This window comes from Lygodium microphyllum, chromosome 16 (assembly GCF_053477565.2).
Source record: "Lygodium microphyllum isolate KBCC chromosome 16, Lygodium_microphyllum_v1.1.10, whole genome shotgun sequence".
NCBI classification, from domain to species: Eukaryota; Viridiplantae; Streptophyta; class Polypodiopsida; order Schizaeales; family Lygodiaceae; genus Lygodium; species Lygodium microphyllum.
The window spans coordinates 77373362-77392274 of NC_141150.1; the positions used below are offsets into that span (position 1 = coordinate 77373362).

At 41.6% G+C, this 18913-nt stretch overlaps 1 protein-coding gene across 6 annotated transcripts; it reads right to left on the reverse strand.

The window, feature by feature from the left end:
• Positions 1–1817: 1817 nt before the first annotated feature.
• Positions 1818–18752, reverse strand: LOC148023004 (uncharacterized). Of its 6 annotated transcripts, none has more exons than XM_087695979.1 (8): positions 18372–18752; positions 17885–17962; positions 17761–17810; positions 17598–17661; positions 17455–17510; positions 2492–2572; positions 2323–2400; positions 1818–2218 (listed from the first exon to the last, which is right to left on the reverse strand). In XM_087695979.1, the coding sequence occupies exons 1-8, from the start codon at positions 18664–18666 to the stop codon at positions 2066–2068; spliced, it is 855 nt and encodes a 284-aa protein (XP_087552105.1). In that variant the 5' UTR covers positions 18667–18752; the 3' UTR covers positions 1818–2065. The 6 variants fall into 6 exon arrangements, with proteins under 6 accessions (XP_087552105.1, XP_087552110.1, XP_087552108.1 ...); XM_087695985.1 differs by having other exon boundaries at positions 2068–2210; XM_087695984.1 differs by lacking the exon at positions 17761–17810 and having other exon boundaries at positions 17936–17962.
• Between the last annotated feature and the right edge of the window lie 161 nt (positions 18753–18913).

Sequence of the window (18913 nt, forward strand, 5' to 3'; positions counted from 1 at the left end):
TTTATTATTGTTATGTTCATGAGTAGATGACAACTGGAGATATAAAGTTGCCTTACATATCCGCTAAAGTCAACTTGGCAAATCTTCTCATGAAGACAAAAAGCTTGAATCTTATGTTAAGGAAGGTCTTCCTTAACATAAGATTCAAGCTTTTCAAAAAGCCTTGAACTTAATTACATTTGTTCCATGATCTATCATACTATGTACTTTCATAGGTTGTTATATCCCCAAAAGGAAAGTTGAGAGAGAAGGATGGAAATTAATTATGATGAAAGGGGCAACATAAACCTTTATAGCAGGATACTCCAAGACTAGCTAACCATCTAAATAACTCATCCAATCAAGAGTGACATTAACATGCCATTCAACAATCTATCTGCTATCTATGTGAACAAATAGATGACCCTACAACAACGAAAGATCAACAATTGGTCTGCTTAGACCTATGGGTGCCAACATCACCTACCTCATTTAGAGTCAAATCAACCCAACAAATAACAATCACATTATAAGTCATGCCATATGTGCAAGTACATTAGCAATATCGAAAACCCACAAAGTTGCATACATATAAACAAGATACCTGCACAAGGATTTGAGTAGCCACTTGCAAGGAAAGTTCCAAGTATGCACAAGCCAATTAATTCAATAACCCAAGCAACAACCTACAAGCTAGTAATATTATCTGGTTGGGGGAACTTAAGAGTCAAAATCTGCAAGAACTTAAGCAATATGGAACAATATCAAAAGTTAATAATGACCCCTAACATGCTCCAACTAAAACAAGATTTTCCTCTGTTGATTGTGAAAACATTAAGGCTAGAAAGAAGTTGGGGCAGCTCGTATCTGTCCTCCAAAAATTTTGATGCAGGAGCTGCATAGGCACAAAATGTTGTGGCCGCTACATCATTTGCATCAACCATTTGGGATTCAAAGTGTCAAGGGGCACTAAAAAGTGAGTCGAGGTAAACTTGCTTGGTTGGATTTGGAGAGAGCAGCAATTGATGAAGAAGACATGAGATGGGTATATGTCAGGAGAGTACAGGGTTTCCTGCTACCACCCATATCTCAATAGCGATGGTTGGGATGCATTTGTGTATGATTCAAGGAGAGGGTCACATTACCAATGTCTTGATGTTTGGACCTACAACAAGTTAGCTCACTTCATGGCTTTAACTCCTTTGTATTGGGCAATCCTCAAGTATTGGGAAGGACAGCAATCATTTACAGGTGCAATCAAAGAAACACAGAGAGGCGAGAGAAGAGAGTACTCAAATGGGAGAATCGTCTCTCCCTTCTTCTATTTTCTATTTCCACATTTTTACAAAAGTCGCTTTAGAGGCACAATTACAGCAGCAATAATCTCGTTGACGATTTTTAATGGGTACGTTGTAGTACCAAAACAGAAGAATGTCATGACATCTTGCTAAGCTTTATGAATGGAACATCAACTACCCGACAAGAGACACCTTACATCTTGTGATTTGAAACCCAGCCAGCAAAGTCCCCTCCTCAGAGTGTGGTCTAGGGAGACATCATTTTTGATTGGCATGCTGTATGGACATCTGACTGCAGTGCAACTAAACGCTGTCAATCTGCAGCCATCATAACTAAAAATCTGCGCATCTCCATTTTTAGCTCTGAGCATGACCGCCTCTAGCCACCCTAGAACACCAGTATCTGGTTGCGGTGACCTCTTAGCGACATCCCGCATTCCACCAGAGTCCTTGTGGAAAGAGAAGCCACACTTCATTCAAGGTTGTGCATGCTTAGTTTAAAACTGAAAGAACAAGATGCTCACAGAGCAGCGACTCAGATGGTTAACAATGACAGTTTACATAATATGAATTGATTGAAGCAAAAAACACTTCAAATAGCGTCAATACAGGCACTCCCACAAGCTGTGAACCACTAAAATTAATGGAGTCCACAACAGTAGGCTGATTTTTGCAAATCTTCCATGCATGTTCAAATATGATCTCAGTGCCATTTGGTGTTCACAAGAAAATCTCAATTGGACTCCTGATGGTCGCTGACCATGTGACTTTCAGTAATACAACCTGAGCTAGCCTTCGGAAAGAACATCACGCAACCTCCTGACACATGTTTCCTTCTCAAGCTCTCCACCCATGACTTGTTGAAAAACCTCCTGCTGAAAATATACAGCACTTGCTCCAGCTTTCTTCATTTCCAAGGCTTCCTCAACTGATCTAATACCCTGCACAGGATGCAGGCAGTGGATAATGAAGGGTCCAACTAGCAAAATTTGCAGCAGACTTGAATCGTTTCTGAAAGATCCTGTGAAATGCAAGCATTTATTACCACAATGGTCTGGGATTTAGAATGCAGAAGTTGGAGAAGAGACTTGGCTATGTCTTGCCTGATACCAGGCACAGGAAGCTGCAACGGGTGAGAGGCAGTTAGCATAGTATGATTTGCCATGTAGACTTCAACCCATCTATATGATCCAAACAGAAGCCCAAAGACTTACCGAAATTCCTACAGAAAGATTGATTCCATACAGGCTGACTCCCAATTGTGATACAGCTTCCACTTCTTGGAGATTCACAATCTGCTCCACGGGGAACCAAAATGGAAGCCATAATCAAAATTCGGTATCAGAACTGAATGCTTGTACTCTTAAGCAAGATTCCAACAATTACAAGAAACAACTCAGTTATTGAATACTTGGCCCTCAACTTCGGTTTACATCTATTATCACCATGGCTGTCTCCAAAAAAACAGGAAACCCCACATTATTGAGAAAATTGGATCTTGACTTTGATTAACATCTCCAAACAAAGACCTAATGAACCACCTATAGCTTATGAAGGCTACAAAGTGTGTGGAAACAGCTTTCATTTTTTTGAGTGTTACAGGCGGTAGTGCGGTATCCCATTGCTGAACACCGATCAACTTAAAAACTTCACAAAGGCATCACATTGCATACAATCATCAAAATGAAAGTTCACACATCACAAAATGAGGAAAAGAAATAGAAAACAGAGAACCAGAATGACTCTCCGAAAACACAATGAGGCAATGCCCACAAAAGCATATTTATTTAACAAATAACAGTAACATAACAATTGGTAGGCTTTGACCAGCTTTTCCTCTGCGAGGACAATGGATATTCAAAGACAAGATGATTCATTTAACAGATGGAAACATGTTCAAGTAGGGTGTTGCTTTCCAATACCCTCCCAAGATGGATCCAAGTAGGGCTTCGTGCTTATACTACCATAGAAATAAAGAAGTGCCTAAGTCTCAGATGTTTCGGAGAACTAGACACATTTTAGCCACTATTGCATCCGAGAAGCACCTGAGCTAGTATAGCTGTTGCCAAGAAGCCACCAAGCAGTTAGCCACTCCCTTGTATTGGGCGCCTTTATGGGCAGTTGGGCAGCCCAGTTAGGGCTAGCCCAGTTGTCTCAAGTCTCGTCCTAAGGCCTAGATATACTCCATTCCTCCAGTCTTGTCATATCAGATCACATGCACTTGGAGAGAGGGAGACTGGAGGTACTGCTGATCACCACATGTGTCATTCCCCTATATAGTTTATCTGGTACATCTCATGTATTGTGTTATGGATTCCTTTGCCCGTTCATTCATTGTTTGAGTTCTTATGCTTTCTCTTTCACTATTCATTCTTCTCAGCGTTCAGCAGTTGCAATCCTTCCACTTCGATTGCTCATGCTCACATGGTATCAAATGACCAATGTTGCTGGTTTCAGTGCTTTGTGTTGCTGTTCTTGCTATGAAAGAGTTCTACCGGCTGATATACTACTCAAAAGGCTGTCAATGATTGCATTTGTGCTACTGATGTTATCTTTTTTGCTGGGTGACATGTTGAAACTGCTACATTCTCATCTTGGCAACTTACGATTTTATTATCCTAATGGGAAATGTCATAAATTGTATTCTATTAGTGAGACAATTCCTTGTGGAACATTCAAAGGAAATTGTTTTGGTGTTGATCGATATGTTTTAAGATACATTTTGTTGTGTAGAAAAGAAATGTTCTCCTAAGTAAAGATAGGCTATTTTGCCTTGTTTTTATTTGAAACCTTGAAAATCCCCAAAGGGGGAGAGTTATACTCATTCTGAGGGATTGTCACACGAGGGACCGATACACAAGTAGATCACCTCCATGATCGCACCGTGGAAAAGATACTGGTAAAGGCAAGAGATCCGGATGAGCATTACTCAACATACTCGCTAAAGATCGAGTAATAAGAAGGCCACCATAGAAAGCAAGTGCTAACTCAACTTCTTGCCACCAACTCTTCATTACCTTCTAGACTACTCACCAACTCCGCATTTCTACCTAGATTGTTGCCGCCTACTATTGTTGTGACTTCTGAGTTAACTTGCTGACAACGATCTTTTCCTTCATGTGGCACATTGACATTCATGGTCATTTTCCGCTATGTTTCATGATTCATCATGCAATTGTGTTCTTATGGCTGTTGGTACCTTTTGATTATATTTGTGCTTTAGAGAGGGTTCATATGTGTCGGTTGCCATGTTTGTGCACTACACTCTCTCCACTAATTGATCCCATTTCTATGTGGTTGATTGAACTTTTATTAAAATTTTGAACCTATTTTTAATCATTCGGGCTGGTTGACCACAAGTACCCCAAGTATCTCCTCCTTTATTATCCCTATCATCTTGCATATCATCAATCTTCACTCTAACTCTTCTATTTGAGTGGCTTGAGACTTCTATATCATAGCCCAATCTTAATCTTCCGAGGCTTTCTTTTTGAGCTTGGAGAACACTTAATCTTTGGTTTGATGTTGTAGATTCTTCATTTCTGCTTCAACAATGTTCTGAGTCTTGCAAATTCACTCCCCATCTTTGGTACTCTTAGAATCTTCTTCAAATGATGGTGGCTTCTAGCATGCTTCATCCAAGTCTCTTGATGGCCACTTCCTAATGGCTTTGATGGCCCCATCTCGATGTTATCCATGTCAGATTTATTTATCCATGTGTGTGAACACACATTATTGTGCGTAAAAGTGTGTGTTTAGGTGTGAACACCTTTTACACCACTTAGGTATTAAATAAGGGTCAAAGGTGTAGGTGGACACTAAGCCTACATATTCAAGCCCTATCACTTGTACTTTCATCCTACATATCTCACTATCAATCTATCTTTTAGTTTGTGTGTACTTGCAAGAGCTCTCTCTCTCTCTCTCTCTCTCTCTCTCTCTCTCTCTCTCTCTCTCTGAGTTCCATCCGCCATAGCTTGCTGGTCCATCTTCACAAGCTCCATACCCAACAATGGTATCAGAGCAGGTTCGAGTGCATCTCAGCCTGTTGCACCAGCTCCTCTGTTCTACTTGCTAGCCTTTGTCCATGCTACAAGAAAAGGAAGGTCTGCCCTTGACTGAAGAAAAAGAAGAAGAAGAAGAAGAGGAGGAGGGGGCAGTGCTGTGTTCAGCAGCCTGTGTCTGTTCCAAAACATGTTGACCTTTGGTCGTCACCTTCCCAAGCTCCATGCCCTGTCCATTATGCCATCTGTCCTGCAGTTTCTGGACCAGCCCTGCTCGACAATCTGTCCACAATCCTCCTGACTGTCACTGCAGTCATCTAGTTTGCACACAGGTGTGTGACTTCCCCTGCAGCTCCAGCCACGTACCTGCGTGACATCCGTGCAGCATTTGACCTAATGAGCAGCCCATCAGCACATGTCATCTTCTAACCCAGCCCTGCGCCGTATTGCCACTGACTCCCACATGCCTGTCCCCACCTGGAGCCTAGCCACATAAGCTGCCTGTCAGCTACCGGCCCATAATCAAACAGATCAGCCACATTAAAACTTTTTCTTTCTGCTCAACCTTTAATTATAAAAGTTTAAATAATTCTTAAAGCAACAGTTCACACGTATTTGGACCGCCCGAGCGCTCACCTTCAACGTTGGTTGTAAAATGACCCGTCAAGCGTAATGCTTGGCAACACTGTTGCAAGCGATCGACATTGATCGCAATCTCCTCAATATTAACATTGAGGGGTCATTTCTTATCTTGATTTTTTTAAAAAAATACATAAATTTTAAAAATTAAAATATATCAAAATGTGTGATCGAAATAAGGCACTAGCCATGTTCACACATGTGCTAAGATCTGTCCATTAGTTATTAAATAATTGTGTGGGGTCCTCTGCCTAGATTTTAATCCAAAATGAGTTGTATTTCTTTATATTCCATTCGTTCTTATTTATAGCTAAATTAGAGAGAAGGGTTATGGCTAAGAAGAAGAGCTCTTTATAGAGGAGATCTTGGCAAAAAAAGTAATCTGAAGCTTCCAAGATGCAATCTAATGCTCAAATCGCAAATCCAATGGTTCCGTTGCCTCCGAAAGGGGGTAAAACCCTGAGACCCCTAGTCAAAAGTCTTCCAGATCACTCCTCCTCCCTCTTCAGAGTGTTGTTTGCTGCTTGTAAACTGCGATCATGATACACACGATTTCACTAATCCTTCTTTTTGCATTACATCTCCAAAACTAGCTGAAAAAACCACTTGTTTTTTATACTCAACACCATGTTCTAGAAGTTTCCATAGGTTTTTAAGATATTTACAATAAATAATATCCAAAATATGCTAGTTTTGTCCAAAAATCTAATATTTTTGGACCATCCATACTATAAACATTGACACTAATGATTAATATGGCTCATAACTCTCATTCACGTGGTAACTTCCGTGACAGGTAGCTATAGTCCTCGTTAATCCGGAAAAAATGTTGGGTTACAATCCTCGTTTTTTTTTTCTTGCTTGAGATATTCTCTACTTATAGATTTTAAAGTTCTTCAAGTCCATTTTGCAAGAAGTCGGAAAGATTTTAAATCAAAGTCGAAATATCACATGTGACTAGTGCGAATACACTAGATCTTCTATATTGCAACACCCATTCTCCTCCATTGTTTGTCTTTAATAGGAGCAAGATATTCTTATCCTATAGTCATGAAGTGGCCATCCTCACTGTTGCATCCTTGGACATCTTGAATAGGTGCTAGTAGCATTGGTCAAAATGTTCATATGACTAGTACGAATGCACTAGGTGGCACTTCAAAGTTAGCCCAACCAAGTCCTATTTATAGGACTCAAGGCCCTATTGTGCACATTCATTGTGTGATCACCACTCTTAGAATCTTGATCCGAGGCATGTAAGCGAACACGCCTGTACACTAGGACAGTGTGAGCTGGTGGGTCTAGGCAACAGGTCTTGGAATGTGGTCATGACCGAGTTGGTTGCTAGCTCCCAAGCTCAAGGGTGAGCCCATTTGACTCAACAGTTGGGAGATGAGAGTCTAATGTCCATTCCCCATATGTTCATGGATAAAGCTTGTGCTATGTCTCCTATGCAAGTTGGATCCTAGGTGGGCGTTTCACTCACATATCCCTAAGCCAAAGAGAGATGATTGTGGCAAGGTGGAAGTAAGGCTAATGCCTACCATAAATTCATATGATGCGATGGACCCTGGGGAGGCTTTCTACATGCACCAAAATAGTCTAGCAGTTGAGTCCTAGAGTTAGTTTGATTTCCAAGTCCATGATGGGAGGTTTGGATGTTAAACAATATTTACTCCTAATTAGTTCTCGCATAGGCGAGACACTTCAAAGGTTTGATTAAAGGTAGGGAATCCATGATCACGGTGTGCTTTCTACAAAAATCTATCTATTTTCATTTTCAATGACTAAAGTTTGAGTATGGTTGACATCAACTTGGTGATACTTCTTTAGATTTCTTCTAGAATGGGAGTCACAACCCAAAGTTAAAGCCTCAAAGCTTTTCTTGTGGTACTTCAAGAGTCTCATCAATACCAACACTTCAACATCATCATCGTCACCTAACAACTTCTTGTTGCATTGATATCATCACTCAATTAGTAGTGACATGATTCCATGCAATTTACAACTCAATGGAGATCCCAACCTCACATTTTCAATCCCAAAAGCTGTTTTTTACCCTAACGCCTTGCTGTGACAGCATTTGGGGTGTTCACAATGGCTAGTTACTTGTATTTTACCTTGTCACTTCCATCACAAGCATCTAGAGTCATTTTCTACACCTATGTTTTGCTACTTGGACCCTTCTGACAGCAATGTAGGCATCCCTCTCTACCAATGGAGCCTCAATGATGAAAAACACTAACAAAGGAATCAACATCCAAGTCAGATCGATGATAGAAAATACTAACAAAGGAATCCATATCCAAGTCAATTCAATGAGTCAAAGCTCAATGTAGCAACCATCTATCCACCATCTCGGAACAAGCCATGCCACTAAAGAACTCATTGATCCTCTCTACATTGATCACCACCATTTATTCATTTGAAAGCAACATGACCACCACCACCTAAAAAACATGACACACTTTTTTTAATGAAACAAAGGCAAATTGCCACCAACGCCTCTAAAGAGCAGTCAACAAGGAACCTCGATGACCCATAATGTTGGAAACCACCATCCTTCAAGAAGCCTCTAGAAGCACCAAAGAGACGAATCATGTCGGTGAAGCCAAGAATTCAGCCCATGCATAAGGCGAAGAACCTATAATAGAAGAGCATCATATCCCAAACATACTCTTAGCTTTCTAAATAAGCCTCAAAGAAACAAGGTTAGGTCACATCCAATAGAGAAGCCAATATAGAAACAATGATATGCAAGAAGATAACAAGAGACAAACATATATACCTAGGGCACTATGATCAACTGGCCTAAACGAAGACGAGAGTTCAAAAGTTCACACAATTTCAACACACAATGCAAACAATATAAAATTAATTTCTTGTGATTGATGAATACGTATATTTTTCCGTTTTTCTCAAGTACCACGATGATTGGTGATGCCCAATTGGTATGCTCAGTTTCATAGATGAATCCCTCTTCTAGTAACTTGTGGATCTCTTCCTTGACATGATGGACATATCGAGGATTCATAGGATAGGGATGCTCTTTGATAGACTCCACATCATCCTTGAGGAAAATTGTGTAGGTAAGAACTTGCAACACCCTTAAGGTCAACATAGTTCAACACGAAAACATCCCGATATTTCTTCAACAAGTTTATCAATTGTTCTTCATCCTTCACATTGAGATCCTCAACAATGTAAACACGTCCTTGAGCAACCGCAATTGAGACAACTAGTTGCATCCAATCCCAATGGAAGCCCGGATTTGAAGGGATTAGAAGAGCATTAGCTTAGACCAGTTGCAAATGCAAAATGCAGATCGGGTTGATTCGGAACATTAAAACAAAGCAGATCTAGTCCACAACACAGATCAGGCTAATATAGCCCAATTGTAGATCAGGTAGCATATACTAGCAATGAAATCACTTGTCATATAATGATGTAAAAAATTGATAAATTAGAGGCAAATTTTAGTAGCTCAACACAAGGAGAACAAGGGTGATAATGGCAACCATGATAGCACTTTCTACATGCAATTTGTTACTTTGGGCTGCAATTTTGCTGAAGCCGGTCTTCTTCCTCAAAGAGCATGGTAATGACCTAATTAACCAACAATTATAGCAAGCATAAACTTCACATAAACTGAAAATGCAAATGTTACCACTTAATCTTGGACATTGAATAGCCTGTTGGCCCCAAAACTTGGCATCCCTTGCTGGATTTCTTTAACTTGTATTGCAAATGGATAGAATACAACTAAGATTCTTCAACCTCCTCCGCTAATCCAAATGCCTCTTGCTATTATAAATTAGACCCTCACCCGTACTCCTTGGGAGATAAGTTAGCCCCAAATTCAATGTTGGCTGGCTGGCCTCTTAAATGCTCCTGAAATACACTGATTTCAAGTCTGAAACCTTCAAATCTAAACACACTAGGTGGCTACCAAACCCTAATTTCTACTGTAAATTAGACTTTACAACAAAGATTCACCCAAAATCTCCACCTCCAATGGCTAGATTGATGTAAAACTTGGAACAAAGCTAGAAAATGGCTAGAGAAAGAAAAAGACTAATGGAGAGAGAAAATTCAAAGATTTGTCACAAGAATTTGGTGAAATTGAGCTGTTGATCCAATTTTCCAACCCCAAATGGATTCTCCAACACCAAACGGAGTATCAGAGGCTATAATCTTTAAGAGAAACTGCATCAGCCATGATCACAAGCTTCCCTTGGTCAAAAATATGCAACCGCCTTCACCAAAATGGTCTCCAATAACGGAAATGGCCCCAAAAGTAGGCAAGACCATCCAAACCTCTCTTTCTGACAGCTCCAAAATACAAAAAGAGATTTCCTTCTCCCTTTAGCCCTAATTCAACTTTCTCAAACTTGCATGGGCAAGTTTTACTAAGTGGCAACCTTCTAAACTAAATTTTCAATATTATCCAGCCCATTAAACTATTTTTCAGGATATAAATCCTCAAAATTAATTTAATAATTAGTTTGTACCCGAAAAAATAATCTAACCAACCAACAATTAAATTGGCTAGCCAATGTATCATCCAAGTGATTTTGAGCACTTGTTAGCTCGAAACTAGCATTGATTGATTAATTAATCCCAATTCCCTAATATCACCACTAATACTAATGGCTAATTAAATATTCTAGGCCAACTTCTAATACCCAATACTACCTAGTAGCTATCAAGCATAACTTATTACAACTTTTACCTTTGGCACCAACTGATATCTTGGAATCTTGGATCCCACACTATGAATACTTGAGGTGCAAGTCACATTTGCACATTTAATTAATTTTTAATCAAATGCTAAGGAAAGCACATTTTCACGTCCCTGTTACATTTGTAGTCTTTCCCGCCATGTCTTTTGGGCCAAGTCAGCCCTAGACTACCATAGATCAGACCTATCCTGCTATGTTTCTCTCTTTCCCTACCCCTAATTCTTGAATCAAGCTGAAAATTGCTCTCACTTCAATCCAACCTATCCAAACTAACATGGATCTACCTCTGCAAAAGATGCAATAGCTATAGTAAAAGAGATATCGTCGTGATCTAAGAATCAATTCAAGATTCAAAAGACCTTCCAAGAGACTCCTTAAAGCATCTCACCCAAGTTGGTTCAATGGCTTATTGGAACCATGGGCTTCCAAGGAAGCCTTCCAATGCTTGAATTTCAGCCATCATGCTCTCCAGTACCACAAACATTTGGAGGCTTCTCACCTCTATCAATACCACTTGAGTGTTCCCCGAGCTTCATGCTTCATCAAGGGAGTGCTAATGTCAGCAACACCAACCTATCGTTTCCATACTTCCCTGATGCCATGAAAGAGTCCTCTTTTTTTCAGATTGCAATGACTTCTTCTCCAATTCCATACCTCCCCAATGGCATGGAAAAGTCCCCTTCTTTTCAGATCGTGACAACTTCTCCACTTTTGGGCTCATGTTGACTCAACCTCTTCTTGAATTGAGCACTCATGCTGACTTTGCTCTTCCAGTCCAATTTGACACATGATTCATAAAACCAACTTCACTGGCAGCTACATCTCATTCTTTGGAAGTTACTAGACCAGCTGCCCAAATCCATGTTGTGTTTGTATAATGGATGATAACATGAGCTTTGTGGATCATATGGACAGTGCCATGAAGTTTTGTGTTATAAATTCTAACATACTCATCAAGTGTAAATAGTCACTATCAACAAATATATGGTTATCATAAACTAGCAAATATTATGCAGCAATGGTATGGTTGGTATTTCAACTATTTGTAATATTGGAGGGACTTAACATTACTACAAATAAATGCAATGAACCATGGTCTCTAGGATGATAAAGAAAAGGAAAGAAGAGTGCAATGCACAATGGTCTCTGTTTTTTTCTTTTTTTAAGGCTTTTTAGCTATACCATGGCGTTGCTACTAGAAACACCTATATAGGGAGTAGTAGTGTCTTTGAGCCCTGCTTGGTTTCCTCGCTACATGTGATTCCCTACACCCAATGGTGAACCCTCTTATGTGCAGCATTACGAGGGTGTCGCCTTGGGATGTGTCTTTGTTGTACCGTTTCTTTGATTGAATGATACAAGAGTATACCTTGCTCTCACATATCGTGTTACCTTTCTGTGCCGTGTTGAGTGAGTGAACGAGTGCAGGTGCATCACACTTGGTATCAGAGCAACTCTTGCTCAGAGTGAAGGAGTGCTCACGGAAGCAGGAGAGAAGATCCAATGCCCCAAAGAGAACAAGCCGAAATGACCTACGTCGTGTCGCCCCACATCGCTTCGACCCCAGTGTGTACCCCCAACACAACGACCCCGATACCATCCACCATTTGAAGACGTGACGCAGCTTCCCCGTGGCACAACCACCACCCGAAGGCGAAATCCGGCTTCCCCGCATCAACAAGCCCAAAAGCCGAGGCACGGCTCCCCATGACCACATGGAGAATGACAGAGAGAATGTACCTATCCCAACAATGGAAGAGAAAAAAGAGCAGAGGGCAAGAATGGAGAGTACCCCAAGAAAATAAGGTAGCCGAACTAGAGAGGCAGTTGGAGAGTATGTCAGGCCTATTGGACTCAATTTGAAGAAACATGCAAATGAAAGAGAAGGAAGAGAAAAGGAGAAGAAAATTAAAAGTGAAGCAAGGTTACAGAGTGGGTGTTACAACAAGAAGAAGAGAGAAGGCAAAAGCTACAAGAGGAGATGGATAGATTAGGGAGAGAGGAGACTTCTAAGAGGGCGGAAGATACAAGAAAGGACAAGGAGAAGGCAGTGGAAGAGAGAAGTAAAAAGAAGGACAATAAGAAGAACAAAAGACACAATCAGTGAGAAGAGGAGAAGAGCAACAATTCAGAAGACAACTACGGCAAGTTCAAGATACCCCTACCCACCAAGTACAAAGGAGAGAGGGACGGATTGGTCCTGAAGAAATGGATCACCAAAGTAGACAGATACTTGAACTATGGCAGGATCACTGAAGATAGAAAGGGAGAGGTGGCAGCAATCTACTTAAGAGGAAAATGTTGCTAGTTGGTACCTGCTGGAACAAGAGCAAGGACACACCATCTTTTCATGGGAAGAACTCCAAGAGGAACTCAAAGATTACTTCATTTCAAAGATGGAGAAATTCAAATTTAGAGATGAATGAAGGAACCTCAAACAAACGCAAGGGAAGATGAAGAAGTATGTAAGCAAATACAGGCAACTCATGCTACAACTACCCAACATGGACACTGACACTAAACTGCATGGATTCTTATTTGGCATGCAAGAATGGGCCAGAAGAGATGTAGAGAGACAGGAGCCAACTAGCCTACCCAAGGCCATGAGAATGGCTGAAAGACTAGTAGATCTACAAGGCAGGAGGACAGCCCAAGGGAACCAGAACAGATTCAACACCAACCTCAACAACAATTCATGGACCCCAAGACCCAATGCTCCTAGAGACCCATTCTCGAAAATGCAGAGTCAAACCTCAAGCATAACCCCAGCCACGTCACAAACCGCCTTAGTACCAAGAGGATTGTTGGATATACAAGGAGAAGGCGTTAGAGTACCCTATAAAAGAATACAACTGCTGCCAAGCAGAACACCAATCAAAGTACAAATGAATGAGAATAAGCCCAGCGTCTCACACCAAACAGTGAAATCAAGTGCAAGCCAACCAAGAGCTCCAACCCAAGCACCACCTTGTCAAGTGAACCAAATCAAACCGCGCATCATGACGTGTACTGCCAAGCAAGTGGAAAAGGTAGTTAAGCAAGGAGATATGGTTTATCTATGCATGATTCGACCCATTGAGTAAGAGGTCACCAAGAAGCCCAAACCCCAATCTAGTAATACAAAAGTGGCAAAAATACTTGAGGAGTTTAAGGATGTCATGCCAACAGAACTACCCAAGGGCCTACTACCCAAAAGGGATGTGGATCACAAGATTAAACTCATTCTAGGAGCCGCCCCATCAGCTAGAGCCCCTTATCATATGAATCACAGAACTCATGGAGTTGAAGAAGCAGTTGCATGAATTAGAAGAGTAAGGTTTCATCCGCCCCAACAAATCCCCCTTTGGTGCCCCAGTGTTGTTTGTCAAGAAGAAGGATAAGGGACTTAGGCTACGTATAGATTATAGGGCTCTTAATAAGATCAATATCAAAAATAAATATCCCATGCCTCTAGTGGAGAACCTCTTAGATAGACTACATGGAACCAAGTACTTTAGCTACATAGACCTTAGGTCAAGATACCATCACATTCGCATGGTAGAAGATATCCCCAAAACAGCTTTCCGTACTCAATATGGCAATTTTGAACGGTTAGCCTTGGGATTTGGGCTAAGTAATGGACCAGACACCTTTTGTTGCCTCACGGATGGAGTCTTTAGATCCGGAATAGATGTATTCGTCATTATCTACATCGATGATCTCCTAGTATATAGCAAAACTCTAAAAGAACACAAATAGCACGTACGCTTAGTTTTTGAGAAGTTGAGACAACATAAGCTATATGCCAAACCAGAAAAATGTGAGCTTGCAGTAAAAGAGTTAGAATTCCTAGGATTCATTGTAAGAGCAGCCAGTATCAAAGTGAACCCTAAGAAAGTAGAAGCCATCCAGAAATGGCCTGTGCTAAAGACTATAAGGAAAGTGAGGGAGTTTCTAGGCTTCACGGTATTCTATAGAAGGTTCATCAAGGATTACAACCTCATCACCACATCACTATCCCACCTCACCAAAGAAGATAACACATTTATATGGGACAGCAAGCAACAGGGTGCTTTTGAGCTTATGAAGAAATGCATGAGTCAAACCCCTATCCTAAAAGTACCCAACTTCACCAAGCCCTTTGAGATCTCCTCAGATGCATCAAATTATGGCATTGGGGACGTGCTGGTACAAGAAGGCCACCCCATAGCTTATGAATCCAAGAATTTCACAGATGCCGAAACCAAATGGAACACACACGAGAAGGAGATGCTCACAGTAATCCACTACCTCAGAAAATAGAAGCATTAAGTTTAGAACAAACACACAATAGTCTTCATCAACAATATCTCCCTCAAATACTTCCAATCCCAACCAAAGCTATTTGCTAAACAAGCTCGTTGACTAGACTTCCTAGCCGAATTTGACTTGGAGATCGCACACAAGCCAAGCTCCACCAACAAGATAGCAGATGCCCTAAGCTGAAAGGCTGATTTGAAAGCCATCAGTGTGGTCAGCAACAACTTCCCTGAATTAGTGAAGGAGGCTTTAAAACAAGACCAAGACATGCACAAAATTATAGAAGATATAAAAGCTGACAAGACACTGCATGGCCATGTATATCCTTGAGAAGGGAATTCTATTCATAGGAAAGAGATTGTACATCCCCAACAATGTGGAGCTAAAGAAAGTCATCTTACATGAAATACATGATGGAAAACTAGGTGGACATAAAGGACAAAGCAAAATACTTGAGGCACTCAAAAAGTTTTTTTTTTTGCCAAACATGAAGGAAGAAGTCATAGACTACATCAAGACATGCCCTATGTGCCAACTTGTGAAGGCACCACAATCTAAGCCTACAGGTTTACTCCAACCAATGCCAGTACTTAGCCGACAATGGGATGTAATTAGCATGGATTTCATTGTGGAGCTCCTTGAATCCCATGGATACACCATCATCTTTGTAGTGGTGGACTATTTCTCCAAGCAAGCTCGCTTCATCTCTACCAAGCCACCATTAAATGCCAAGGAGATAACCCGCCTCTTCTTCACACATATATTCAAGCTACATGGTCTACCCTTAGCCATAGTGTCAGATAAAGATGAAAGATTCATGAGTGACATGTGGAAGGAACTCTTCAAGACCCTGGAAACACTGTTGAGATTCTCATCATCCTTCCATCCTAAGATAGATGGGCAAACAGAGCTAGTCAACCAAGGCATTGAAGATTATCTTAGGAGCTATGCCTGGCTGGACCAAAAGGATTGGGCCTTATACCTCGATGTGCTAGAGTTTCACTACAACAGCTCAATCCACTCTGCCACAAGCTACATACCCTTTGAATTAGCCATTGGGAAAAAAAGTCATCACCCCCCTAGCCTTAGCATCAAGAGCAGCCAAACTGAAGATCAAGATGCGAAAGAATTCTTGAAAAAATGGAGACCGCAATGCTGCAGCAAAGTAGAGCCTAGAACAAAGTAAAATCACCATGACAGAACAAGCTAACAAAAAGAGAAAGGCAGTACTTTTCACCAAGGGCGACATGGTCCTAATCAACTCCAAGAATATGTCACTCCCAAAGAATGAGCCCCAGATTCAATCGTTGCTACTATGGACCTTACCGCATTACTCAAGTGCTGAATGAAGTCACCTACAAGCTTGACCTACCAGAAAGTATTTGTGTTTATGATGCCTTTCATGCTCGATTTCTGCACAAGTTCTATCCCGACAACCAATGGAGACAGTATGTACCAATGCTCCATTCCAATGGCCCCTTCAAAGTAGAAGCATTCCTCTGGCGTCGGGGACACAAAGGGTACCCTGAGTATCTCACCAAGTGGCGCGGGTGCCCTCTCAAGGAAGCCACTTGGATTTCGGAAGAGAAGGCACGCGAACGTGGCAAAGATGCCTTCGCCATCTGACTCAAGGAAAATCCCACCAATTCTTCCAATGCCCCTTGAGTCATCCCAAAAACGGCCCTCATCATAGGCCTAATAACGCATCTACTCCTCAAATGTATTTGAGTCAAGGGTGAACTTGCATGGTAACCCGAATAAACCAAAAGCCCCTACCAAGTCTAGATAGGCAGACACTGACCAACTTGCTAGAAAAAGCTGTGTTAAAACCCCCAAGTCCTAGTGCAGCACACACTGACCAGTCTAATAGTAAAGACTGCATTAAGACCCCACGAATGTCTCACAAGTCCTGGATTGGCAAACACTGACCAGCTTGTTAGCAAAAGTTGTGTTAAGACCCCATATGAGTCAAATAACCTCTGCCCTTAGATTATTGAGGACAGCAATCCAGTAAGCGGAGGTGAGTGTAAGGGCTTTGTAACTATACCATGGTGTTGCTACCAAAAGCACCTATATAAAGAGAAGTACTGACTCTAAGCTTTGTTTGGTTTCCACTCTACATGCGATTTTCTATACCCAATGGCAAACCCTCTCTTATGTGCAGTGTCATGAGGGTGTAGTCCTGGGATGTGCCTATGTTGTATTGTTTCTTTGATTAAATAATACAAGAGTATACCTTGCTCTCACATATCATGTTACCTTTCTGTGCCGTGTTGAGTGAGTGAACGAGTGCAGGTGCATCACGGCCGCGCGGGGGGGGGGGGGGGGGGGGGGGGGGGGGGGGAGATTTGGTTTTGTGAAGTATGGGGAGTTTTAACTTTTAACATATGTATACATGCATAATAATTTATGTGTATCCGTGCATGCAAGTACACATTATTATGTGCCGTTGTTTCTTTGTTTGAACTTTAACAATTCAAAGGCATGCTTTAACATAACAGACTACTGAATGTTTACCTCAACAATAGGATCCAAGCATAAAGACGTTGCATAACTGAACAGCCCTGGTAAGCCTACAACAAGAGAGAGAGAGATATTTGATCAACTAAGCTCAAACAAGGTCACAATAGAGAACAAGGCAAACAGACATACTCTTGAACCTTTTTTGACGATTGAAAACACAATGGGCAGTGCAGCTCCACCTGCTTCCCTGGTCTCTGCAACCTGCATGATGATCTAGTCAGATGTGAGTGAAATGGTCCTACCATGAACAATAGGCATAAAGCAGTAAGCATTCAATGTTTGACTGTGCAGATAAAGGACCTGCAATGGGTGAAGGATCCAATCGGCCCGAATTACTGGGATATCAACATCTGCAAGCAGAAGGAGAAACTTTACATTGCATGAAACAAGAGAGTCAAGGACATCAGAAAGTTTCGATACTGACAGTTGGAAACAACAGCAAGATCAGCTAAGCCATCAGGAGAAGAGTTCTCATCTGTGCGCACAGCGACTGCATCGACACCTGAACATGAAAAGGAAAAAGTCAGGGATGCAGCAACATGCCAAGCAAAAATGATGTCATTATTGCATGATTCTGCGTAGCAACAGCCCTTGCAACAATTTTGCCATTACAGCTTGACTCTTTACCGCATCATAGCGCAATCTTGAATCACTATTGATGTGGTCTTGTATATGAAAATGAACGTTGCTCTACATGTACAACCACTTGACGGTGTATAGCAACATCACTTGCAACATTGCTATTACTGCTTGGCTGCTTGCCGCATCATGACACGCTCTCGTTGCACTATTGATGCGGTCTTGTACATAAAATGAAAGTCGCTCTGTATGCACGACCACCGGGGGTTGCTTTGCCCAAGGCGTCAAGACAAACCAGAAGACTAGACATGTAGGTGGAAGGCACACCTCACCCCAACGTGCATAGTCGTTGCACAAGCGCGCCAAGACATCCGCAGACTCAGAGCCGCGTGCGACCTCGGCAACCAAAGCCACGTCCTTGCCATTGGTGCTAGTGCGCTGCCGGATGGCCCGAAGGAGAGCGTTAGGAGTCGGAGAAGGGGAAAGGGAAAGCAAACGGGACTGGAGCTGCTGAGGCCGCAGGGAAGCCAACTGCGACTCCAGCGCGCGCTGCTTGCTACGCAGCACACCTTCCAGGGAGGCCTCCCCGCCATGGCAGCTGCAGCAATAGCTACGTCCCCACACCATGATTACTTATCTCAAGTCGCAAGTCTTATGATAGCAGAGTTGAAGTCTCCCCAGGTGATATTTCGCCCCTCAAGACGCGTCTGATTATCAACTAGCGTTTTGTGCGCGCTAATTGGTATCGCTAGCTTAAAAAAACCGAAGTCGCTTGACAATCCATTTTTCTTTTTTCTTTTTCTTTTTTCCTTTTTGTTTTTAATTTTTTCCCTCTTTCAAGAGAATTTTTTTTCTGTCTTTTCTTTCTACCTTT

Bases quoted from the DNA above. Each gene is read 5' to 3' on its own strand.
- LOC148023004 (XM_087695979.1), bottom strand. From the start codon at position 18,666: ATGGTGTGGGGACGTAGCTATTGCTGCAGCTGCCATGGCGGGGAGGCC. The intron at 17,963-18,371 runs GTGAGGTGTGCC...TTTCATGTTCAG, and splicing joins CAACGACTATGCACGTTGGG to GTGTCGATGCAGTCGCTGTG. The intron at 17,811-17,884 runs GTCAGTATCGAA...TTCTGCTTGCAG, and splicing joins TCTTGCTGTTGTTTCCAACT to ATGTTGATATCCCAGTAATT.